The following is a 26,194-nucleotide window of genomic DNA, read 5'->3' on the forward strand; positions in this document are numbered from 1 at the left end:
TGTAATAGCAAACATTTATTTAAAAACAAGGGTATTGGGGCGCCTGGGTGGCTCAGTTGTTGGGCGTCTGCCTTCGGCTCGGGTCATGGTCCCGGGATCCTGGGATGGAGCCCCGCATCGGGCTCCCTGCTCCGCAGGAAGCCTGTTTCTCCCTCTCCCACTCCCCCTGCTTGTGTTACCTCTCTCGCTGTGTCTTTCTTTCAAATAAATAAATGAAATCTTTAAAAAAATAATAATAAAAAAAAAGAGGGTATGAGAGACCCCCAAGGGTATAATCTTCGGGGACATTCCGGATGTGGAGGGCGTACGGATCATGTCTGACTCTTCAGGGCCGGGTCCATGTCCCAGGCTGGCTTGCGCCAGGCCGCCAGGAGAGCTCAGCATCTGAAAGGCGCAGGTGAGAAGCGCTGTGGCAGATAGCTGGGGTTTTGGCACTGCTTCTTCTTCCTTTGGAATATCAGGAGTAAATGCAGAGCTCACTATAAATCCTGCTTCCGAGTCCGTCCTGTTCCCTTGAGAGTCAGGACCACACAATTCCCTAGGAGTCCAGTTTGCTTTCTCTGCACGGTCCTTCCTTGGGAGGACGAGCAGGTCCCTCCCCGATGCAGCTCCAGGTCTGCTGGCTACCTCTCTGAGCACCCGAGGGGTTGTCAGATGGAGGCTTGTGAGCCAGCATGCAACACAGCCTGCGCTATTTTATTAGCGTTATTAGTCGCCGTCACGTAAAAACATTTTCCTGTCGCAACTCTGAATTCCTGGCTTTTCATGCAAACAGCGGGTCTGGCAGTCCTGGTGGGGCGGCCTGCTCCTCCTGCCCCTCCCTCCCAGTGCTGGCTGCTGCTTTCATTGCCATCTGCCACCTGGCTTGCACTGTGGCTTTCTCCATCTGAGTTCTTTCTACTTGTGCTCTACCAAAGTGGATTCCAAAGAGAAGACAGAATGGTGTGAGGGTCTTCTACCTGGCCCATGTCCCCCCCCCCACCATCAACTGCCGGACCCCTATGGGCATGTGTTCTCTCTGCTCTGGATACGTGGGCAGCCCTTGTGCTCGAGCTAGCCTTGGGTCTCTGGCCTTTCTAGACTTTTCTTTAAAGCAACTGATGTGGGATGAGTCATGATTTCCCTCTATCCAGGAACATGGGTTCCCCAGTGACACGAGATTCTGCACCTGTGGGCTGCAGGCGGCCTGCTCAGTTACTGGTGGAATAACCCAACCTTTACCTTTAGGGAACTGGTCCTTATCACTACCAGGTGGGAAGGCAGTGACCACTGTCCTGTTTCACTTCAAAGGTGGCCGAGTTTCGAAGGGGGCCCATGATATTTGGAATCAAATGAGGGGAAAGTACTGGATTCTTTGAGAGGGCAAAGATGCTGGTACGATGACTGTTTCAGCACTTCTGATTTGCTGACGTTCTCAGACCTGCCGCCTGATGGAGTGGGGCTTGAAGTGCCCGGGTCAGAGCATGGGGAGTCAGAACCCATACAGTGAGTCTGGTGCTTGCCCTCTTGGACTTTGCAGTGAGGGGGCTTCTGGGTTCTTCCCTAGGCACCCGCTGGCCACCTTTTTCCACCTGTTTTTCCGGGTGAGTGCCATTGTCACCTATGTGTGCTGCGACTGGTTCAGCAGAAGCTTTGTGGGCTGCTTCGTCACCGTGCTCCTCCTCCTGTCCTTTGACTTCTGGTCTGTGAAGGTAAGGCCCCCTCACTCGTGACGCCATCACTCGTGAACGCACGAGGGCTGTGGTCACTAACATTCCCGAGGCACGTGGCTGATTTGGGCCAAAAGGTACTTTTCTTCGAAACTGCAGATCCTTAGAAATAGTGAGCCAACATCACTTAAACATTGTTAAGAGTTAGAAAATGGTCCTGGTTCTCAGCTGCCGTGGTTGCAGATATGTATGTCATGAGGGTGGCAACTCCCTACAGCTTGGGGTTTTTTTTGCTAAAATTTGCATATATTTAAAGTACATATTGCTACATATTGTTTGGGGGTGTGTGTGCACGTGTGCACAGGGTGGGGAAGTCACTGGTTAAGGTAAGCTTAGTTCAGCTTACCTCTCCTGCTCCCAGGATAAGTTCAACACAAACTGCTGACTTTTATTTTGTTCATCAGTGAAAAGACAATGACTTTCTTTCCCTGTGGCGTGCTTAGAGTCCTTCTGTCCATTTCCCCCAGAACGTAACCGGGAGACTCATGGTGGGCCTCCGCTGGTGGAACCAGATAGATGAAGATGGGAAAAGCCACTGGATTTTTGAAGCCAGAAAGGTATTGTCCATTACGAGTCAAACTCGAACCAGGAAAATGGCGTGGAAAGTTTGCATGGGTCCCTTCTGGGCTTTGTGCAGATCGGATTCCCACCTAGGGCCGAGCCCACCGCTGCGGGGGCACCACCAAAACCAGCGGGTAGCAGAAGTCCGCGGATGAGAAGCCAAGAGGACCGCGGGCTGCTCTGCGACCGTTTTTACTCATTTTGAACACGGACTCTTTCTCCCTTTAACAGGCCTCTCCGAATCAGATCGCTGCCACAGAGGCTGAAGCTCGCATCTTCTGGCTCGGCCTCATCATCTGCCCGCTCATTTGGATCGTGTTCTTCTTTAGCACCTTATTCTCCTTGAAGCTCAAGTGGCTGGTAAGGCGATACCCCGACTCGGATGGTGTTTTGCCATCTGCACAGACCAGGGTTGCAGGAGTGGGTTTTCTTATCTGTCCGTTGATTTGAGACTTTGCTGAGGCCATTGACATACCGTACAGTCCACCCATTTAGCACGTGCAATGCAGGGGGCTTCTAGTCTATTCAGTGTGCGGTCGTCACCACAGCCCATTTTAGGATATTTTCAGCACCCCCAAAAGGAGCCCTGTACCCTCTAGCCATCACCACCTCCAGCGCCTGGCATACTCCTCTTTCTGTTCCAACACTTAACCTATTCTAGACGTTGCCTGTAACTGGAATTCTTTAGTGTGATCGTTTGTACCCTTCTTTCACTTAACACCGAATTTCAAGGTTCATCTGTGTTGTAGCATTTATCAGTCCTTTTTTTTAATGGCTGTGTAATATTCCATCATGTGGACATGCTGTGTTGTTTCTCCATTCATCCGCTGATGGACATTTGGGTGTATCTTTTGGACTCCTATGAATAATGCTGAGAGACGAGTTGTAAGCAAAATCATGTGATATCCTACCTTAGAATGTTCCTAAATAGGAATAAGCAAGCCTGAGGTCTGAAGTTTTTACAGGTTTTAAGTACACTCCCGACCCAGCATGGAGCCCAATGCAGGGCTCCAAACTCATGACCCTGAGATCAAAATCTGAGCTGAGACCAAGAGTCGGATGCTCAACTGACTGTGCCGCCCAGGCGCCCCTATTTTAGTTTTATTACTCAAATATTTAATTGCTGTGATCTGGCTCCTTCAGTGAGAAAACATCCATAGATGGTAGAAGTAGCAGCGTAATCAAAAGTGGGGGCTCTGGAGTTTGGCTGTTGGCCCAGCCAGGCATCAACTCTGGGACTTCGGGCAACTTTCCTTTCTCTGGGTTTCAGTTTCTTCCCTACAAATGGGATGATAATGGTACCACCCTCTTGGGTTGTTGCTGACTAAAAAGTGTCTGTGATTATTTGAGTGCTCAAGAAAGGTTGGCTGTTACCAGGTACAGGCCAGAGCCACTGCTATGTAGTTTGGGAGGAAAATTTCAATACGTGCTCTTAGAAGAACGACCTTTGCTTTGTCTGCGTGCAGGCCCTTGTGATAGCTGGGATTTCTCTCCAAGCCGCTAACCTGTATGGCTACATCCTTTGTAAAATGGGAGGTGAGAGTGACATCAGCAAAGTCACAGCCCGTTTTCTGTCCCCGACGGTGTTCCAGACGGTGAGTTACTGAGCTCTCACTCCTGGAGCCCTGCGCTCCAGATGCTTTAAGCACAGGTGGCCTACTGGCAAATGTGATTTTAACGTTTTCCTGATCAGCTAGGCTGCCAGGGTTAGTGTGTGTGTGTGTGTATGTTAAAATAGGCACAACGTAAAATTGACCACTTTAAACGAGTCAGTGGTGTTAAATACACTCGCGCTTTCATGCAACCATCACCACTGTCCCTCACCGCACTTTTTCATCACCCCAAACTGAGATGCTGTCCCCATGACATAGTAACTCCTGGTCTCTCCTCCCCAGCCTCCCACCATCTATTTTGCTCTATGAATCGGACTCTTCTAGGGCCCTCACATAAGTGGAATCCTACAGTATTGGTGACTGCCACTGTTAGTTTTAAGGGATTTAAAAACTACAGCATTAAGTACTACACCCACAGAATTCCTTTAACCTAACATTTATTTCTGAAGTGTGAGATCTTTTCAATTTGACTGTTTGAGCTATGTTAAAATTTAAACAGTACTACCTTATGCCAAGACATTGAGCAATGAGCCCTCTGGGCTTTCGGTTACGTTGTGGGTTTGCTCTGGCCCTTGCATCAGCAGAATCAGGCCCCTCCTGTGTGAGGACAAAGCCACAGTTGACTTTTCTCCTTGCAGGCCAGCCCAAGTGACTTCCAGAAGCCTGGCCTTGAGGGGCTGGAGATTCACAAGCATTAGGTGAGAGGCAGGATGGAGGTGGAGGTCGGGGCTCAGCTGTGCCAGTGGGCCAGGGCGCACAGCAGGGCGGGAGCCAGCCGGGGGCGCCTGGGCACGGGGCCCTCCCAGGGCTTCCCGGCCCCCTCCCTCTCTCCTCCCATGGAACATGCGCAAATTTGACCATGGGTGCAGGCATGAAGGGAGGAGAAGGAAAGGAGGGGAGAGGGAGAGAACCAAGGGATTTGCCTATCCTTCCATGAATGCCCGGAGGGAGCTGGAAAACGGGAATTACCTCTTCCCTCAGTTGTCAGTTCCTGTGCATATCCTGGCAGTGAGGAGAATTCTAGAGTTTAGGTCGGTCTCTTCAAGTAATTAAAAAAAAACCCTATAAATGGTCTTGTAGGACACTGGAAATGACTGGACAGTGAACACATTAGTTCATGGGACACGGGCACAGACACCCTGTTCTGTTTACATGGGTGATTTAAGGGCTTTTCGGGGCCATCTTCATTTTCCCCTCAATCTAAAGCAGTGGCATTTGGACCTTGTTATTCTAAACCATGACTGTGGATTTTGCAATGGTTCCTTTTTAGGCATCTCTTTGGAGGCCACAGTGGCTGAAGCAAGAGGTTCGGTCCTTAAAAAAGCTTCCAGCAGAGAAGAGTTCCCTGACCAACAAGCTGTTGGTTTCCCGGAAGCAGGCCTTGGGGGAAAGGTTTGAGGAGACATTTTTATTCTTAAGACAACATGTTTGTAAAGAATGCCTTTATATATGTCGAAAAGTGTAAATACTACAATTAAAGTGTCTCTGCAAAAATGACTTCACACCCTAGCAGAATCTGGTTCCTTTCTGCCCAAGACCCCCACACTGTCCCCAGGCTGCTCAGGCTGAGTTGCACGTGCAGCTTGCGTCTCAAATGCTCTCGTGTGTTTCAGGAACTGAGGAAGTGCTCTTCTTTCGGGGGATGGTGACCACAGAACTCCTGAATTCCTGGAACATGAGACAACACAGTGGTGGTGTGCCCGTTTCTCAGGCAGCCCTGCCTCTGTTGGCGAGGGCTGAATCACCGCATGGCTGAACTCCCCAAATGGTCCTGTTTCTGCCGATGCCCTGACTCTTCGAAAGTGTATGGCTGGAGATCTTACATCAGCCCATTCCACAGATCCAGAAGCCCAGGAATGCTGCTCTCTGCCCTGGACACCATTTTCCTGGGCAAAAGGAACTTGCCACAGACCAAGAGCCTATAGCTTTAATGACTGTCCCCACCCCAGCTGCCTTAAAATCCAGGCCCCAGGGGGCCAATGACCAGCACACTCAGGCTTGCACATGGTGTTCCCGCCATCCCCCAACCACTTACTCAAAGATTCCTAGCTTCCTGGGCTGAGGGGTCATCCCAGCCCCCACAAGCATGACTGTCTCCACCTGAGGTGAAGGGCAGTGACCCTGATGACCCATAAAGGGCTCTAAGGGGGATCTTCACACCCAGCCAGGCAGCCCTCTGAATTCACAGGACTCACGCATACACATACTTTGAATGATACTTCTGTAGGCAAAAGTGGCTGGAGAATCCGGTGCGTCCATCAAAAAAGACTGTCCTTTGTCGCAACTCTTACCTTAGAAAAGTGAAAAAGAAAAAAAAAAAATCCATGAAGAAAACGGGCAAGGTGAACTAGGGGCTCTTTTGGGCCTGTGACATTAAGAACTTGAGCTCCCCCTCGCTTATAGTGAAAAGCAAAGCTGAGGACACACACCAGCTGAATGGGAACCTAAATACACCCATGCAAGGAGACTGCCTGGGCAGAGCCCCTCCCGTCCGCCTGCTCTGCACTCCTGCAGAACAGGTCCATGGTTCTGCTCCCAGCTGCTCCCCAACCTCAGGTGGGCCCTGGGAAGGGCCACTGCCCCGAGACAGGGAAACCGAGGGACAGAAGGAGCCAGGAGAAGGGGCTGGCAGAGGTGGAACCCAAATGAGTGCAGGCTACCCTGGGAATGTGCCGGACTAGTTCTGGGAAGTCCCAGGTCCCAGAACAGTCACCTAATGGGCAGTGTGTACTGATTTTCACAGCCCTGGTTGGGACCCCTTTGCTCTCACTGTGCTCCCAAGAACAGGCATTACTGTCTGAAGAGCTCATTTCTGAGAATTTCTGGGGCTCCTCTGGTGTCGTCTCCACAACTCCCCTCCGGTTACCACCTGCTCCGACAGATGAGGCCATCGGGGCGTGGCGCCCCCAGCTGGCGGAGCAAGAGCAGGGCTGTGGGGCCCGGGCAGGGCTGAGAATCTGGGGGCCAGAGAGGCAGCACCTCCTTTTGCCATGGCGTTCCCAGCGTGGCCTGGAGTGTGTGCCTTCACAGCTTCTGGTCTGTTCCCAGGAATCTGCCTTTGCTCCCACTAGACAAAAAGAGCTCTGGCGGTGGGGGGGCGGGGGTCCACAGTGACCTCACAGCTTTGTCGTCCTTCCCAGCAGAGGACAGTGCTAACCACCCTGCTCTGATGCTCGCCGGCCTCGTGATTTCAGCTACAAGTGAGGCTCGAGGCCCCGTAACTTGTCACACAGGCCTGTCCACTAGAAGGCACTTCATTCTCTGAGCTTGGGACTGCGCAGCAGTTGTAGTCGGGGTCCTCTGCTTTGCTAGCATCTACTGTAAAGTGCTCAGAACTTGGCTTCTTTGTGGAAAATGGCCCGAAAAAGAAAAGCCTGGCTGAAGCCGGAGCCAGGCAGGAAGGCACACACCTCCCCCTTCCTCTCTCCTTCCCATTCTCTGCCAGGCATCCCCCTAATCTCTTGCCCACCACTCCTGCCCTAGGGACCTGGTCACAGGCCGTGGCATAGGCAGAGGCTGACAGCAGCGAGAGTGCCAGGAGGCCACGGCCCACCCGCACGCATTCCTGCCGTCTACCTGCCCCGAGGGCCTTTGAGCAGGAGACGCTTGCTCCCGCACCTGCAGGGAAAAGGTGGGGAAACTCAGCACCACGTCTGGTCAGTGCCAACAGTCACCTTCCTGGGTGTCTGTACCCCTGCTAAGAAGCAGCTGGAGTTTTCTGTGTTGCATGGAGGAAAGCACAGAGCAGGGCGGGGTTTCGGGGCAGGGGGCAAGTGAGGAAAGGTCTCGGGACCCGCTCCTGGGTGCCAGGGTTCTCCAAGCAGGCGCTCGGTCCCCGCGCGGCCCCTCGAGGCTGCACCCTCCACACCATGCTCTGGGCCCCTCCTCTCTACATGCCCCAGTCTCACCTGGAAGGGCACCTCCCACGACATTCCTGAACCTGCTGACAAACCTAAGGCCTCCCCTGCCTCGAGACCCAGCATGTGAGGTGGAACCTGGCCCTCCTCCGAACACTGCCTCCCGTGTTCACTGCTTCTCAGAGATGTCCCCATCTGCTAGATGGCTCGGACATCTGCCACCTTTCTCCCCACCCATCAAATCCTGTCACCTTCCCGCACATGTGTGTCCCTCTTCCTCCATGCCCCTGTGCCCTAGGCCTCCTTCCCGCGCTCCCCCGCGGGGCCCCCTGAAGGCCTCCCTCTCAGCACTCATCCCCATGCCCACAGTCTCCGATTCTCATTTCCTAACCCCCGAAGGCCCAGCTCCCAGGCTTGGCTGCACAGCCATCCACATGTGGGCTCGAGCCTGCCTTCCAGCCTTCTCCCCAGGCTTCCCTCAGGCCCAGGCCCCTCTGCTGACGTTACCGCCCCACCACTTCCACACATCACAGGCGCAGCAAGCCTAAGCTAAGTTCAACTCTACCTCAGGCAAACAAAAACCTGGAGGCAGGTGTCATTTAAAGAGTGTGGGTGACCCGACCATGCCACTCAGCAAGCTGATACCGGAAAGTGAATACTGAATGGGGATGGGGTCCACCACCACCCCCTTCAGTCTTGCTGCCACTCATGGAGTGTCTGGAGGGGACCTAGGGAACTCCGGTACCAAAAGGGGAGCATTTTTCATGCAATGGGGCCCCTAGAGGCAGGCCAACACCCTCGTCTAGTGCTGAGAGAGACAGGGCCGTGCACACTGTGCTGGACCTCGCAGGAGGCAGGATGTCTTCCTAAGGGGTGTTCGAGGCTAATTCTGTTCATGACTTTCACCTCAGAACCTAATTCCTGTCTGAGCACATCCCTGACCCGTCTTCACCCCCACCTTCCAGGCCCCACCCCGCCATCCTCCTCACACTGAGGTCTGCTCACTCCCATGGTGACATGCCCTCACAGTTCATGGTTTCTCTTGGCTGGAGGGGAGCTCCGGAGTGTGCGCTCTTCGTCTGCTGCCCCCCTATCCAGAGTCGTGCCCGTGGTGGGCGAGCGGGGTGTGAAGGCCCCGTCTGGCAAGGGAGGGTTGGGCTGGGCGTTGAGACTCACCCACCTATGTGTGGATCCAGAGGCACTTTTCCGAGGAGCGGGATCTTCAGATCCTGGCACATGACCTCTGCACCCCCCGTTGTTGGTGGGAATATCTGAGTTTCTTTCTGGGAGGCAAGTTAAAGGGAGAATTAGGATTTTGTTTCAGATTCATTAAAAATGGACATTTTTAAGCAACTTAAAAAAAATGGCTGTTGAAATGTGAAACATTAACCACCAGACGAATTTTCATTAACTCAGCAACAGACATTTTTGTGATTGCACTTCCCAAAACGACGGGGAAAAGCAGCAGTAGTGTCGCTGAGACCCCTTTCCAGGCTTTCCTCCTCCACAGAAGGGACCGCTTAGCTGAGCCACGGGCAGCTGCGTTCCCACCTTGCACTTCGGGCAGATGAAGACGCTCATGTTCTCTACCACTCCGATGATGGGCAGCTTCACCTTGTGGCAGAAGTTGATCTCTTTCCGGACATCCTGGAGGGACACCTCCTATCAAGGTTCAAAAGACCATTTATTTCAAAGTCAAAGTGGAAGAAAGAATGTCTGCGTGGTTGCAGGGATGGCTGGTGCGATGCAGTGGGTTCACCAGCATAAAGCCTTAAAGACTTACTCACCAAGTATCTCTCTAGTGCCAACCACGTGCTGAGCCCTATTCTAGGGGCTACTTCCCCCCACACCCTAAAAGGATAAACCTGAAAGGCCAAATAGCAAACTTACAACGAATACACAGAAAAATGACTTTTACAATATCCCCGTGTTCTATTTTCTCATCAATATACTACACCGAGCCAAACTGTGCTGTATTTTCAAGATCAGGGGGACAGCAAAGTATGGCCTGTGGGTCCCATCTGGATGTCTGTTTTTGTGTTAAGACTTATTTATGGGGGGCGGGGAGAGAAAGTGGGGGGTGGGGTGGATGAGGGGGAGACTCTCCACACCCAGCACGGAGCCTTACGCAGGGCTTGATCTCATGACCTGAACCGAAACCTAGAGTTGGGACGCCTAACTGACTGAGCCACACAGGCGCCCTCATCTATTTTTCTAAATAAACTTCTGGACACAGCCCTGCCCGTTCCTCTCTATATTATCACTGGCTGCTTTTGTCCTACGGTGGTACAAGTGTTTGCAACAGAGGCCGCCTTGTGGTTCACAAAACCTAAAATACTTACTATCTGGCCCTTTATAGAAAAAGTTCGCTAACCTCTGATCTAGACAATTATGAACGAAAACAACTTTATGGACAAGAAGAAAATAAGGAATACTGCCACATTTAGATCAAATTCACTTCTGAACTCCAAAAGCGCCTTTTACAGTAATAAGTAGCATATCATCCTGGCTTGGTTCCCTCTCTACTTCTCCCCGGGTCACGGGATCACAGACACACAATTCCTAGCCTGCTGTTGTCAAGTATGGTCACACCCCAGCCTCTGTGGCTCTAACACTCCTGGGCTCCCAAAGGTTCAAGGCTTCGAGTCACCTCTTTCTCCTGACGCACACAGTTGGTTCTCGGTCCCTTTGAGATTGAGGTAGAGACAAAAAGGCATTTAGCTAGAAAATAAGCTGGTATCAACTGGTACTAGTCTCTGCATCTCACTGCACCTCAGCAGTTCTCTCCTTAATGGTCCTTTAAGTAAAGCCCCTGCTCTGTCAAAAAGGACCCCCAAAAGAGAGCCGCCTGCCTGGGCCAGCAGCTGGGAAGGGCTCTGAGAAGGTGGGTGACCATACTTGTTAAGTCACACTCTCCAGAGACGTTCCACACGAAGAGTACCAAATGCGGGGCATCCTCCCACGGCTTCCTGGAGAAGGGCCAGCATCTGCTCAGTCTGTTTCCCTCTTGAACCCAAGGAGGACACCATGCTCGCTTTCACAGTAAATGTGGCTTTGGAGAGGCCACCTTTGTGCCAACTGGATTTTTGTTGTTTCTTAATAGATGATTTTAGAGTGGTTTTATGTTCACAGCCAAACTGAGCAGAAAGAGTTCCCATATGCCCCTTGCCCCCTACCCATAAACCTCCCCACTATCAACATCCCACATCACAGTGCTCCGTTCCAAATAGATTGTTTTCCTTTTAGGTAACTTGTTTGGGACCTGCCCTTGAGAGTACTGCTGGTTTAGAGTGGGGCCCACTCGGTAAAAATTCAAAAACATCGTTAAGGATAAGTCCATCTTCACTACTACCCTCTGGGCCAGGTGCTCCCCTCTCTCGCCACTTAAGTGGTGTCCTGCCCTTCCATGTGCCCCCAAGACCCTCTCCACAGGGCACCAGAGTGATGTCACACACACACCCCGCCATAGCACTCCCCAACCCGGGTACCTTCACGTGGCGCGCGGTGCCTGTCACATGTTGTTGGAGCCCTGTGTGTGCCTCGTGTCCGGCACCCACCTTCCTCCATGAGCCACACAGGCTGTGAGGGAGGACTGGCCTGTTGCTTCCCTGGTGCCTGGCACGGGGCCCACACAGAGCTGGTACTCTGCGAAGGTGTGGTGAAGCACGAGGGGTGGTATGGACTGATTCACGGACTAAAGCCTCCTTTGCTGTGCTTTCTTAGGAGCGGAGAAGAATATCGTGAAAAAAGGTACAACTGAAAAGAATAATCTACTGCTTTCTTGGCAACGATAAGAAAGCCCGTTGCAGACCGGACTGCGTTTGTTCACTGCTGGATTCGCTCCAGAGGACACTCCTGTGCTCTCCTTAGTTTGGGCTCAGCACGGCCTCTAGGTAACTGGTACAGGAGCTGGGCATTGCTGAAGGAGGAGCAAGGACCGCAGCGGCTTATCCAGAAATCGGTCTACACCCCAGGCCGGCTGGATGGGAAACCGGACAAGGTGCACGGAAGCAGCACGTAGGTTGTGTAAGCACAGTAAGGGTGACGTGACCACGAGGGACAAGCCAGATCGGAACGGCACAAGGGGTCTTGCCGGCTTTGTGAAGGACATATGAAAGGCAATTCTGAGCCGCTAGTGCTTTCATCTGTGGACAGAAATAACTGTGGAATGCTTATCTGTGAACAGCAAATGCCTGGACCAAACATAAAGCTTTTAACAAGGTTTCTGGGGATCCACACTGAGGGCTGTTGGAGCACATGTTCCAGGAGCTGCTTCGAGAAATGGGTCTCGAGGCTGGACACAGCCAAGTTTGGAGCCAGCTCCCCCAGGGCGCTTGCTCACCTGAGGGGTGGTGATTATCACAGCCCCATCGATGTGTGCCGCCGACAGGTACTGGACGGCCGAAAGGTGTTCGTCTGACGTGCCGGGCGGGGTATCCACGATAAGGTAGTCTACCTCTCCCCAGTCCACGTCACGAAGGAACTGCTTGATCATGCCTGGAGAGAACGCACGCGAGTAAGCCGGTGAGGCCTTTTCTCTCTTATCTACAATGTTACAGAGGCACTTTGCAATCTTCATGTACACCTGGCCTGTGCTCTAAATCAGGGGTGTCACGACGGGGGTGTGGGCGCCACTGACATCTAGTGGCTAGAGGCCAGGGGTGCTGCCAACATCCTGCAATGTGGAGCTCAGTCCACCCCTCCCCTAACAAAGAATTATTTGGCCCACAAAGGCAATAGTGCAAAGGCTGAGGAGCCGTGCCCTATAAAGGACACTTCTGCACAGTTACCTGAAGCCTCCGTGCCCAACCAACCTGCTAGGATTTCACCTCACACACTTCCTGGACATAAATAAGCTATTATAAAACCACAGTAAAAACAAATTCAGAGTTACCTAGGTTTCAAATACAGAAACACTCGCAGTAAACATAAAACAATTTTATCCCGTTTCCGTAGTGTAGTGGTTATCACGGTCGCTATTTCTATCAGTTCTCCATTTTTATTAGCTCTCTTCAACCAGCCAAGACAGAGGCAACCAGATGCTTAACCATGATCCTCTGCAAAGCCCAGCAGGGCACTATTGCCGTCCTGATGGGACAGGCTGAAAAGGAAACCTAAAGCAGTTCTGCTCTTGGAAGATTGTGCTCACAGAGAAAAAGAGTGGCAAACCATTTTTCTTTGGTCCCCTCCAGATAACGGCATCATCAGGACTGCTGAGTAGGAAACCCACTGACATCACCCCCAGGTTGTCTTCCACGAACTGGAGGATAAAGCAAAGAACACTTAAAACCACAGCACATAACACTTCCTTGTCGTTTATCGGAGCTCAGACTGAAAAAACCATTTTGAGAACAAAATGACCGTGTGATCTCTGGGCCTATTCATTCTTTGAATCCACAAATCATTTTGGGGGAAGGAGGGTTACCGTACTGGGGGACTGGAACGAGGCACCCCGGGGCCACATGCTGCAGTGTGGGAACCACGGCAGCAGTCCCTCGCCTGGCTGGCAAACTGTGGTCCCTCGGGCCAAACCTGGCCCGCCTCCGGGTCTTCTATAAAGTTTTACTGGAATACAGCCACGGTCATTCATTTACATACTACGACTTTCACACTATAATGGTGGATAGTGTATGGCCCATACACTGAAAATACGTACCGTCTGACCCTTTACAGAAACGGTCTGCCAATCCCTGACCTTACTTGTGTTCCCTGAGCCTAGAAGAATGCCCCTATCAATACTCGTTGATGGATCAACAGTTGGGTTGAGGAAGGTGCTGCCAGCCCAAACCATATCCGTTCTGAACACATGACCCAGGGCACACTGCCTTGCAAATAAGGCAAAGGTGTGAAAACTCACCACTGGAGACCAGCCCGAGCCACTCTGGTGAACCTGCGGGAACACGAACACCGACATTCGCTGGTCAGAAATGAGGCACTGTGGGCATACTTCTCACCCACACAGACTTACAGATTAGGAAGACAGTTTTAGAAAATACAATTCATTGTCTTAAATGCCACCACTCAATTCTTACTAGAGAGTGAGCAGCTAGGGGCGAGGCAGTGGGTAACAGAAGCTGTATTTCCTACCCCCTCCCTACCCCCAGGTTGTGTTATTTTGAAACTGCTTAGATCCAGGCAGGGAACCAAGCTTGGCCGAGTTCACATATAATTTGGGGTGTAAGGTAGGTTGTAAGTGGGACAGGACTCGGGGGGTGGGGGCGTTGCTGAGGAAATCAGGCCACCTCTGCAACTCCAGGAAAGGGGTTTGCTTCACTGAAACAGGTGGCCCAGAACCTGCCCCATCCATGGCCTGAGCATCTGTGCTGGTCTGCTGCACCCCCCGGGGGGAGGGGGCCAACAGGAAGCTCATGGGGCCACCTTGAGATTCAGACTCTGTCCTTCCAGCAGGTGTTCCGTAATAGCCAGCATTCCACTCTGCACTATCTTCTCATCGTGAGACGAGACTGACTCAACTTCCAACTACACATCAGTCTTAGCAAGTGGGCTTTAGACCAACCTAGTAGCTGAAACAAAAAGCCCATTTTCTTGATGAAGTCTTACTTTTTTAAACAGCTCTATAGAGACCTAATTCATATACCACACCAGCGTCCTGTTCAAAGCGTACTGATGTGTACTGATGTGGCTTCTGGGATATTCTTAGAGCTGGGCACCCAGCAGTCAGTTTGAGAACATTTTCATCCCTCCAGGAAGCCACTCTGTGCCCCATGATGGTCACACCCAATCCTTCCACATCCTCCCGCCACCCCCCCCCCCGCCCTAGGTGACCCCCAGCTCCTGTCTGTCTCCACAGATGTGCCTGTTCTGGACACTTCCCAGAAATGCAGCCCTAGAATACATTGTCTTGGGTGATTGGCTTTAAGGTCTTTTCAATTTTTATGTACTTTTTAAATTCCAATACAGGTAATGTGCAATGCTGCATCCGTTTCAGAGGTACTCCAGTGATTCAACAATTCCATGTCTGAGTCCATGCTCCTCACCACAGCTGTATGCTCAACCCTCTGCACCTAGTTCACCCAACTCTTAATGTAACCACCACCCTTAATTCCTGTTTAAACTCAGTCTCCACGGTGGCAGGCTTGAAAGAGGGATAAAGGAAATGCCCCGTGGTGTAGGAGAAGAAAAGAGCACAACTTCTGTTCTCTCACCACGTAAAAACGTCGGCGTTCGTAGGATGCTCACGTAAGGGTGCAGTCAGGGCTAGCTGGACAGCGCTTACAGGTAAGCAGGCACTCGGCCATGCTGCGGGCGCCTGCTACACAGCCTGTTCCCGGTGGGCGCGTGCGCAGACGTGCACCCTGCAGCTCTGCCTCCACCCTGGACGGCGTCGTGCCCTTCCCAGCCCCCTCAGCACCTATCCCAAGCCCTGAGCAGAGTCCACAGGCTGGCCTGTCTGCCTCTGGCTACTGTCCAGCCACCCTCCCTTTGTCCCTCTGCCACTATTCATTGTTCGGAGTACATGCTGGCTTCGGCGCTCCTGCACTTGCTCCCGTGGCCCAGAAGGCTCTTCACCCGCTCTCCACAGCATGGTGCCCTTGACCACACCCTGGCTCGCCCTGTCCCCTTACCCAGCTTTCATTTTCTACTATCAGTTGCAGCCTCCCACCAGGGCAGGGGGCTTGATCTGCCTCGTGCACTACTGTATCCCAGCATCCAGCAGGGCCCAGCAATGACGTAATGAACGAACCCATGTGACACCCTGGGAACATCCTAGCCCCCCAGCCCTGTTTCAGTGCACTGCCTTTGAGGGGGACCCTTTCTGGGACAGCTTCTTGCCACCCGGGGGGAGGAGGGGGACCGGCACCTGCACGGACTGCTGTGGTGCTGCGGCCCTGTCCCCACCCCACGTCACTTTGCCACCTCACAGTCTCAGTTCCCCAGGGGTAACAAGGGCAAAAACATTCCCTCGTTTCCAGGGTACAGACCCCTAGCAAGAACTGGTCTAGCTTTCCCAGGCAGTGCGAAGTTTCTGTGTCCTACTTCTGCATTTTACTTGCTGTTTCCCTTCCCCTCTAAGAAGGCACTGAAACTGATGCTTCTCAAATGATGTGGGTGCACTTTATATCCAGTCCCAACCCCCAAGCTCACGGTGGTCATTGAGGCAGACAGACGGACTGGTGAACATTCACCTGGTTTCAACAGGGCCGCATAAAAACGCATGGCTCTGCTGACCCCTTTGTGTGGGAGTAGTCCGGTGCTAGGGTGTGCCGTGAGAATACTTTCCTGTGGTTCCCACTATCATTATTACCTGTTCTCCTTCCAGTCCCATTATCTTGGGAATTGATGGTCCACATATATCAATGTCCAGAAGAGCGACCTGGGAAACAAGAAGAGACCAGAGCAGTGACTCGACTGAATGTACAATCTTTCAGATGTGCACCACTGGGAAGGAAACAAGAGTTCTTGAGGAAAGGAGGAAGGAGAGAAGATGGAAAGAAATGGAGTCAAGCAAGGACCGAGAGGAATCTCGGGGGAGTTCCAACATTTATCTTCCAGGCCATGGCCACACAGTCTCAGACTCCTAAAGAGCTTGGCAAAGCACAGCAACACCATGGATTTCCACACCCATCCCCCATGTCTGGCCTCACTCTGGGGTGATCCTCCAGACCCGGCGTCAGGTCCCTTAAAGATTCAGGTCCAGCCACCATTCACTCGGCCTTTACCACGTGCCTGAGGGGTGGGTATCATCATCTCGGCTTTATAGAAGAGGAAATGGAGGTTGGAGAGGCCCAAGGATTCGTTCAGGAAGCAAGCAGCAGAGCCAGGACATAATCTGAAGCCTGGTGACTCCAACACCAGGGCTCTTTCCACCACCCCATGGGGCCTGCAGAGAAGGGCCAGAGTGGAACCTCCCACTGAGCTCTGACCGAGCCCCACTGTGCTGTGATCCTGAAGGTTAATGATGGAAGGTTCCTGAAAGAAGTCTAGAAGAGCTCTTTGCTAGTGATCTGTGCAACCTCTAATCACTCCTTCCACCCCAAACATCCTTGCTTTCTCAGTGTGATAAATGAGGTCTGAGACGGTCTTCAGGAACCCTCTGAAGAGGAGAGTTAATACTCATCTTGAAAGCTCAAATGTCAAGCATCCAAAGTGCAGCACATCTGGGTAACTTTTTAACTTGCCCTTAATTGGTTTCTTGCTTCTCTCTTCACTGCACCCTGCAAACCCCTACCTACCTCTTGCTTCCTCACACCCGTGATCAGGAGAACTTCTCATCCTCAGATCAGCCGCTTGCCTCCCCCGCCCTCTGCTGGACCACCTGAAGAACGCAACAGAAGGATACTCAGGCTGACAACCTGACTTCCTTCGCCTTCTTGACACACAAGGCTGGTATGTGTTAATGATCCACAGACATTTTACCTCAGAGCCTCATGACTCGGGAAACTACACCATTACTGTGACCCTAACAGATTTAACAGTACTCTCGGTTTCTAGCCACTCCGTCTCCGTGCCCTTTCTGTGGGGAACAATTTGTTTCAAGGAACTATGCTCAACCAAGGGGGTGAATCTTGAGGGAAACGATGCAAGGATGCAGGAAACAAATCACGGGCACTCACTCCCATGGTGGTACCCAAAAAGGCTATGACATGTCCCTGTTATGCAGACCTCCGAGGGGCCCTGTGTCCTGTCCCTTTCAGGCTTCCTGTTGAACCTGTCACTACCTTAATATCCATCCAACTGGATTCCCTTTCTGCTCAGACCAGAGAACCCGAGCAGAGAGAAATGTGCCTGAGTAACTCTTACCAGGGCCTCTGTGGAAGGTGCTAGAAACCTAACAAACAGGCTTTGCCACACCTCTCTCCCAGCCAGAGAGTCGTGGAACAGGGTGTTGTCAGGATCCAAAACTTTCCCATACTCAGCACCCCCAAACTTCCCCTTAAGAAGAAGTCCTGGGAGGTGAGCTGTAGTGCTGACTCTTGGCACTCCAAGGCTGGGTCACTTCATACAAATTGCTTCTGTCGGAGCTTCTGTCAAACAAGTGTTCAGGAGATCATCAGGCCCCTTCCAGCTCCAAAGTCCATCAGTCCCAGAGACGGGCCTCAGAAACTTCAGTCCGGAAGCCCCTAGAGCAGACCTGTTAGTGCTATAGCTCGCCTTTCAGATTACAAGGCAAGACGACCCCGGGGTCACTTGTGGGAGCAGGTGACCCTGCTGTGGATAAACAGCATGCTAGTCTGTGGTGTCTCCCAGCTCAGGTGTTAACTATCAAGGCTCCTGCCCCCTTCACCACAACTCACACCCTCCCCAGCCTGCCCATCATTAGTCAGGGGGGTGGTTCCCAATTCTGCTCCCTCTTGGCTCACGCCCTTTCCTAACGAGCTGCTGGACACCTGCCTGCCTTGAGCGTTAACACAGAACAGCCCTGCTCAGAGTTAGGGATGAGCTTCCACCAGATAGCAGACAGAAAAGGGACCAGGCGTTTCCCTCCTCAATTTAGGCAAGGAAGGAATGTGTACTACTTGAGATCAATCAACCAGACAGACTCAGAGTCTACTGTCTGTCAATATCCTGCACCCTTTGGACACAGTGGCATTTTCAGTCATGAGTAGGATCTGTGAGGAAATACACTTTCCTAAGTGTGGACTTTTTTTTTTTTGTAAGCCACCATGTGTTCTTCAATACACATGAAATAATACAGGAATGTTCAGAGTCCTCAGTGAGGAAAGTAACTGTACAATAGTCATAGTTCTTCATTTTAAAACAAAACTGTTTTTATAAATATTTAAAATATTTCCTAGGTTCTAATCGCATACGAGCTTCTCTAGCCGTATTTCCACACCAAATGGTGGTGCGTTTTCCTGTAGTTGCAAAGTCCAGGCAACTACTTCACAACAGAATTATATAGAAGCACCATTATATACAAACAGCTCTCTCTTTCCAAGTGGTTACCTGCATCTGGCCTGGTTAAAGCCCATCTTCAGAGAGCTGTTTAAGAAACAAAGCAGATGAACATAGGGGAAGGGAAGGAAAAATAAGAGAAGATGAAATCAGAGAGGGAGACTCTTAACTCTAGGAAACAAATTGAAGGTTGCTGGAGGGATGGTGGGTGGGGGGATGTAACTGGACGATGGGCATTAAGGAGGCCATTTCATGTAATGAGCACTGGGTGTTGTACACAACTGATGAATCACTAAATTCTACCCTGAAACTAATAATACACTATGATTTTATATTAAAAAAAAATTTCACGTGCACACACACACAAAATAAAACATGCCTGACAGCTTCCAAAAGCAGAGAGCATTCTGGACGATATGAATACTCTCTCAGAGAAACAATCAGTTTTTGGCCAACCAACTAGCCAATGCACATTTGAACCTCAAAGGGCAGGAGACTGTTGATTAACAGAAGGATGGATCAACAAGCGGACTCTGAGCCTGCTCAGCACCGTGCCCGGTGGGGCGGGCTACAAACCCGGCACTACAAGCAGAAATAATCACCACCTCTGCCCCGCGCTCCGGTTAGTGGATAAAGGACCAATGATTGCTATCACAGCCATTTATCGAGCACTTACTACACATCAGACACCATGCTAAGCATTTTACATTTACGTGCATTACCTCACTTGCTCCTGACTCTTGTCTTACAGGGCAAACTGAGGCAGAGAGCCTGGTAACCTGCCCAAGGTCACAGAAGTGGTGTGGGTGAACTGGGATGTGAACCTGGGCAGTCTCTCTCCAGAGCCTGTATTCCCCGCCACCAGGCTTGACTGTACCCACCACCATGCCCCAAATGCTCAACCGGAGCTCCAAACACCCCCTCTTCTCCGAAGTGGTGAGGCCCTACTTCTTCCATCGTCCCAACTCTGCCCGCATTTGTCCCCTCGCACTTGTTCCACCCACTGCCCTGATCAGGGTCCTCGTGGCTGCTCACGAGACATGAACACCATCTCCTGACTGGCTTCCTGTCCCCTCTAATGATACCCAATCACACACTGGGCTGACTGTCATTGCGATGTTCCTAAAGCAATGCTCAAATCCTGCCTCTATGCATGCCAAATGTCTTACCAGGTCACTCAAAGCCTCCCTAGTCTGGCTCAGCCTCTTCCTTGGTCCCCTTCACTAGAGGAGCCCCACCAGACTGCCTGCCATACACACATTCCATCCATCCCCACCACAGTCCAGAGGCTGCCTTCCCTAAGCCCAGTTGTCCCTCCCAGGCTTCTCACCCTTGTCCCAAATCCCTACAGCACATCTTGGATGGTGGATGCCAGATTTCAGAGAAGCCCACCTCAGCCACTGGCAGGCCGGCAGGAACAGCTCCAGCATTCTAAAATGATCAGAACAGAAATGAGGAATAAGGGAGAATTCAGAGCCTGGGTGAGTGAGAGGAAAGCCGAGCATTACAGATCACCAAGTTCAGCCTCTTCACTCTCAAGAAGGCTGGGGCTTGGCCCAGGTCTCAGTCTTCCTTCACAGATGCACTTCCCCAGCCAGCACCAGTGTTCCTGGTGCTACAGACCAAACCAGGGGCCAGTAAACTACAACCCGGGGCCAAACCCCGCCTGCTACCTGTTTCTGTACAGCCCATGAGGTAAGAACAGTTATTACATTTTTAGAAGGCGGGGAGGGGGGGGAATAAAAAAAAGTCTATTTCATGATGTAAAAATTCTATGAAATTCAAATATCAGTGACAATAAAATTCTGTTAGAACACAGCCAAGTTTGTTTGTTTACAGACTGTCTATGGCTGCTTTCCTGTTTGAGGGTAGGACTAAACAGTTGCCAAAGAAACTGTAGGGCCAGCAAAACCTAAAATATTCACCATCTGGCTCTTCACACACACAGTTTGCCCAGTCCTGAAGCAAACTCTAATTTCTTAATCCAGAGATTTGAGAACTGTATTCCTGGAGTTCCTGGACACTAGCGAGGTGTCTCATCTCAGTGTCCTGCAGCGCATGTAAGAATGGTGAGCTAGATCCTCTGCTCACTGTAGCTGGCTTTTTTATGGAGAAAAATTAAGCTTTATGTTAAGATCTTATGGTGCTATTTCACACTTAGGTAAAATGGTTTACCTACTACAGGTATACAACACTGAAATTTACCCAGCTTTTAGAGTTTCAAAATATAACGGGCAATATGTGGCAGTTTTGAAATTTCAATACTAGATTAAATGTACCTTTACAGCCCCATTTAGCACTCTTTTTTTTTTAGTCAAACAAAAGTGAAGGGCCATTTATCAGTTAGAAACGAAATCTGAACTGAATGTCAACCCTTGTATATAAAAATTACTCAGTATCACAAATGCATAAGAAGAAAACTAATGCTCAGAAATAAGTCAATGTATAAAGAAGGCATGACGACCGTGGGAAGAACTGAAATGGGAAGGAACAGCATGCACAAAACACAACTGTTTGCCTGTGTTATGCAGAACTCCTCTGCAGGCCCTGAACGGTGTCCTGAGACGCAAGAGTACAGTTAGTTGGCAATTCCCATCCAGAGAGCAGCAGGCTCTCTAAGACAGGCCACGCATAGCACCAGCATACAAGTCCTCAGCCAGGTCTCTCGATTCAAGGGGTCAACCCATGGGATAGCTGGATTCTAAGAGACATGCATGCTGCTCTAGCAGCTCTGATGGGTAAGCATTTTTTCCACTGGAATTTTGAATAAAATTTCATTTTGGAAGAAAACAAAGATGGAATGTGTTCTGTGTTTAAAAAAAAATTAGAAACCGCAGTATTCATGGTTTTATCAGGTATCAAGTGGTAATCAAAGTGAATACTGGGATCACTTTTCTAAGGTCAATGCAAAATTATCCTGAGTCCCATGAACAACCCAATGTATTTTTAAAATCACAGGCATGGTAAATTTCCATTCGAGCTTTGTGGTAGAAAGTATTTTTTTCTTCCTCATCATACCATACTTTCCATTAAAGCTGAAATCCAGAGAGCAGCTGATTTTTACTGGGCAATTGGAGTTTTCGTGCTCACGTGTATACTTGGGCACCAGTGAGTGGCCCAGTTCAGGGGTTGGCAAATGTTTTCTTCCTCAAGAGTCAAATAGAAAATACACTTGACCTTTGAACAAGGCGGGGGGTTAGGGGCAACCTCTGTGCAGTTGAAAATCCATGTATTACTACTGACTCCGCCAAAATTTAACTACTAATAGCCTACTGTTGACCAAAGTCTTACAGTTAACAGTCGATTAGCACATATTTGTGCATTATGTGTTACACACTGTACTCTCATACTACAGTAACCTAGAGAAAAAAATGTTATTAAGCGAAATAACTATAAGAAAATCCACATATAAGTGGAATCATGCAGTTCAAACCCATGTTGTTCAAAGGTCAACTGTATTTTAGGCTTTATAGGCAAAATCAAGGATACTATAAAGCAATTTAAAAGCAAATGTTTATAGATGTAAAAATCATCCTTAGCTCACAGGCCATAAAAAGGCAAGAGAGGGGCTGAATTTGCCCATGGGCTATAGCTTGCAGAACTCTGGCCTAGAAACAGGCAGAAAGGGGGTAAGAGAAAGAAGTCTGAACTTAACAAAATGATCAGCATGCCAAGAGAAATGTACACCTGCTGTCCATTTTCATAGCTAGAGAATCTAATGAAACACTTCATTTCACTGCATAGCTGCCATGCTTTTCCTCCTTCTCTCTGCAAGGATCTAGATTCCCAAAAGACCAATTCAACTTAGTCTAAGGAATCAGTTCTCCAGAAATCATCACACACCCTCATATAGGAGCCTCTCCCAGTTTTTCCCAAGGTCTCACCTGTGTGTTTTCATCGTCTGCTAGGCCATGGGCAAGGTGGGCACTGAATGTGCTTTTTCCAACACCACCTTTCCCAGATAACACCAAGATTTTGTGTTTCACGGTCTTCATTTTCTCTTTGATTTCTTCTATGGCTGCAAAGAAAGCAAATCAGGTGATGAAGTCCCTGACTAAATTTCAAGTGTCACTTTTCCAATGGACTAGTAGGAGCTAAATCCTTGGGGCTATTTCAAGGGACTGTGTGTGAAATACCACCTAGTCAATGACAGCAATAAGTACTACAAAGAAAATAAAGCTGTTATCCTCTTCGAAATTTTCTTGTTTATTGGTTTACTCATCTGTCTCCCCTTGCTAGAACCTAAGCCCCATGAGGATAGAGACTGTCTGAAGTGTTCACTGCTATATTCTCAGCTCCAGAAGAGCTTCACACATAGTAATGGTTCCCAACCTGGGGGCAAAATCCTCCTGGGGACATTTTTGGTTGTCATGAGGAAGGGTTGCTACTGGTACGTAGTGGGTAGAGACCACAGATGCTGCTAAAAGTCTAACAATGAGGGGTGCCTGGGTGGCGCAGTTGGTTAAGCATTCGATTCTTGGTTTTGGCTCTGGTCATGATCTCAGGGTCGTGAGACTGAGCCCTTTGTTGGGCTTTGCGCTCCACTCAGCATGGAGTCTGCTGGAGACTGTCTCCCTGTCCCTCTGCCCCTCCCCCTGCTTGTGTTCTGTCAAATAAATCTTTAAAAAAATGTCTAAGAATGCTCAGGACAGCACTCCACCCCAAAGAATTATCCAGATCCAAATGGCAGTAGTGCCAAGGTTAAGAATCCCTGACAAATAGCAGGCATTTATGAGGACCAGTCACAGATAACTATCACAGATTATACATTTGCTATGCATTCAATCTTTCAACTTACTTCAATTCCTTAAAATACCACCATGAAGTAAATATTCTACCTGCCCCATATTTAAAAAGTAGGTTCCAAGAGGCGTCTGACTCTTGGTTTCTGCTCAGCTCAGATCATCTCAGGGTCCTAGAATCAAGCCCCAGGTCTGGCTCTGCACTCAGTGGGGTGTCTGCTTGGGATTCTCTTCCTGTCTCTCTCTCTCTCCCCATCTCCTGCTTGTGAGTGCACTCTCTTTCAAATGAATAAATAAATCTTAAAAAAAAAAAGTTGGCTCCAAGCCCAATGTGGGGCTTGAACTCATGACCCTGACATCAAGAGTCATATGCTCTATGGACTGAGCCAGCCAGGCGCCCCTCGCCCCATTTTGGATAAGGAAATGGAGGCTCAGAGACCTTAGAAGTCTCGCTCAAGGTCATACTCTTTGCAGGACCCAGGAATCAAACCCGACTCTCTCTTCGAACTCCTTCAGAATTCTCCCAGGCTCCTGCTTTTTAAGATCCTTTTGGTAAATCCCCAGTGTTTCCCACCCTCCGATTTGTCCTTCGTCATACTTATTGCTGCGATGATTTATTTGCTTGCTCACTTGTTTATGGTGGGTCTCCCCTATTAAACTCACATCCACTAGGGCAGTGATCTCGTCTCTCTTATTCGCAGCTGTATCCCCAGCACTGAGCACTGTGCCCAGGTGAATATATATTTCTGTTAAATGAATGGGAGAATCAATCCTTTTCAAAAGCAAGACAATTCTGTCCAAAGAATATTCCCGAGCAACCCCCAGTTCAAAGTCTATACCCTATTCCCTAGGACGACGGCCCCCACCAGACCCGTCAGTCACTGTCACTCAAACCTCTGGCCCCACCCCTTCCCCGGCCCCGCCCCTCTTGAAGCCCCTTTGGACTCCACACCAGTCAATAGTCCTTCAGGCTCCGCCCCATCCCACTGCTTCCCTCTACTCTTCCGGACTTTTCCATGGCCCACCTCCTCTAGACCCACCCCTCCTAAGAGGCCTCCCGGTCCCGCCTCAGTCGCCCAGGCTTCGGTCCCACCTCTTCCTGGCTAGCGCCCTTCAGTTCCGGTTCAGGTCTTGCCCTTTCCTCACCTGGGTCGGGAGCGGCGCCGGCTCCGGAGGCGCAGAGCCGCTGGTTGGGGCAGCCCTGACATGAGGCCCCTCGGCCCGCCTGGGCGCTGCCGGTTCCGGGACAGCCTGCGCGGGCACAAGGTCACAGTTAAAGTGGCTCCTGTCCCTTCAGCCCCGCCACCCACGCCCCCTCCGTGCACTCACCCTGAGGCACCTCCTCCATTCTGCTGCCTTCGACGTTTCCACGGTCACCGGAACCTGCCCTTACGTATTTCCGCCTCCCGGCGCCCAATCTGACTCTCCAGCCGCGCGAAGTAAGTTTCGGAAAGAGTGCTTTGTGCACGCGCGGACCTTGTGTCAGGTGCTTGGGGCTGGTCTTTTCCTGTTCCCTTTAAAACTGAGCTGCGGAGATCTTTCGTAAATTATTCAGCATGTAGCTCCTAGAAGCAAAGGCATTGTCCTACATGACCTCAGTGCCCATTCATACCCAAGAAATTTGATACTGATGCAAAATTATTAGCTAACATACACTTTAAATTCAAATGTATTCAATTGTCCTAAATAAGACCCTCTCACACACACCCCCCTATTCTGGATCCAGTCAAAAGTCGCACCTTCCCTTTGTTCTCTTCAGTCTCTTTTAATTCAGAACAGTCCTCCTCTCCCTCCCCCTTGCCATTTTTTGTCTTTTAGGACATGGATAAATTTGGATATAGTCCAGGCCATTTGCCTTATAGAATCCCCACCCCCCCTTATGATTAGATTCCGTTAAAAGGTTTTGGCAGAAGGCCCTTGAGTGATGTGCTCAACTGTGGTGTCACGGTGAGAGGCACTGAATGCCAATGGGTCCCGTGGTTGGTAACCATGAGGGCTTGGCCACTTGGCTTGGGGAAGGGGGCGTCTGTCCCTCCTGCCTCTCCAGCAAACGGTACCCTTGTCCATTTGTAATGAAGAAAGATTCTGAGATGATTCGTTGAGATCGTTTGAATATCCTGTTCATTAACCTTGCACTCAGCGGTTTTAGCATCATTCTTGCCTGAATCCATGCTAGCAGTGTTCCCAAAATTGTGCCTTTGGGTGAGAAAACTGATGGTCAAAATGTGTGTGAACTTTCCTCAGGTCACACAGCTCCTAGCGAGGGAGACAGAGTGATGAACCTGGGCCATGGGGCTCCCGAGTCTGCACGGTCATCCGAAACACATGGTGCCAAGTGGCTCTGTACGAGCTGCTGGTCTTACCAAACTGCCCTGATTCCTGTTGTCCGGTGCCCAGACTGGTTGGCACAGTGGATAATGAAGCCGGTCATTAGTTTTATAAAGGCTATGACAGGAGACAAGTGGGGTGATAGGGAAGACGTCCTTAAAGCTGACACCCAGATTGGGACAGGGTGGTAGCGGGGGTGACAAGTGGTATTTCAGACAGAACGAACTGCATGAACAGGCCCAGAGGTCAGAGACGAAGTCACCTGTTAGGCAGGGACTGTTGTGATCTCCAGTTTTCAGGGAGGAAGACAGGGTCACCGGGAATGACTTGCCCAAGGTCTCAGAGCCAGTAAGCAACAAAATCTGATGTAGGGCCTGGGCTCTTGACCACTAGGCACAACGGGAGGCAGGATGCAAATTATTCTTTCACTGAAGAAAGTGAGGCTCAGAGAGGTTAAGTGGCTTGCCCGGGATCTCGCAGCCAGAAGGCTCCACTGAACTCTCATAACCACAGGTTCTTTCTCCCCC

General features: G+C 50.5%; 2 protein-coding genes across 5 annotated transcripts in view; one reads left to right on the forward strand and one right to left on the reverse strand.

The window, feature by feature from the left end:
- TVP23A (trans-golgi network vesicle protein 23 homolog A) overlaps positions 1–5,303 on the forward strand; it is a 28,957-nt gene extending 23,654 nt beyond the window's left edge. Inside the window, exons 3-8 of one of the 2 annotated variants that reach the window (XM_006734524.3) lie at positions 1,547–1,691; positions 2,177–2,266; positions 2,502–2,630; positions 3,737–3,865; positions 4,522–4,581; positions 5,154–5,303. In XM_006734524.3, coding sequence (XP_006734587.1) covers positions 1,547–1,691; positions 2,177–2,266; positions 2,502–2,630; positions 3,737–3,865; positions 4,522–4,581 — 553 coding nt within the window. In that variant the 3' untranslated portion in view covers positions 5,154–5,303. Of the gene's footprint in view, positions 1–1,349; positions 1,692–2,176; positions 2,267–2,501; positions 2,631–3,736; positions 3,866–4,521; positions 4,582–5,153 lie in introns of those variants that run through there. The other variant, XM_081820049.1, reaches the window with a different exon arrangement.
- On the reverse strand, positions 1–24,765 carry NUBP1 (NUBP iron-sulfur cluster assembly factor 1, cytosolic). Of its 3 annotated transcripts, none has more exons than XM_081820046.1 (11): positions 24,669–24,765; positions 24,486–24,590; positions 22,482–22,615; positions 16,007–16,075; positions 13,598–13,630; positions 12,910–13,000; positions 12,083–12,237; positions 9,292–9,402; positions 8,921–9,023; positions 6,091–6,174; positions 1–384 (listed from the first exon to the last, which is right to left on the reverse strand). In XM_081820046.1, exons 1-11 carry the CDS (start codon positions 24,685–24,687, stop codon positions 326–328), a joined length of 963 nt encoding a protein of 320 aa, XP_081676172.1. In that variant the 5' UTR covers positions 24,688–24,765; the 3' UTR covers positions 1–325. The 3 variants fall into 3 exon arrangements, with proteins under 3 accessions (XP_081676172.1, XP_081676171.1, XP_081676173.1); XM_081820045.1 differs by lacking the exon at positions 1–384 and adding an exon at positions 5,309–5,551 and having other exon boundaries at positions 24,669–24,764; XM_081820047.1 differs by lacking the exon at positions 1–384 and having other exon boundaries at positions 8,917–9,023.
- Between the last annotated feature and the right edge of the window lie 1,429 nt (positions 24,766–26,194).

Source organism: Leptonychotes weddellii, chromosome 5, assembly GCF_054177405.1.
Source record: "Leptonychotes weddellii isolate Sample4059 chromosome 5, ASM5417740v2, whole genome shotgun sequence".
Lineage (NCBI taxonomy): Eukaryota > Metazoa > Chordata > Mammalia > Carnivora > Phocidae > Leptonychotes > Leptonychotes weddellii.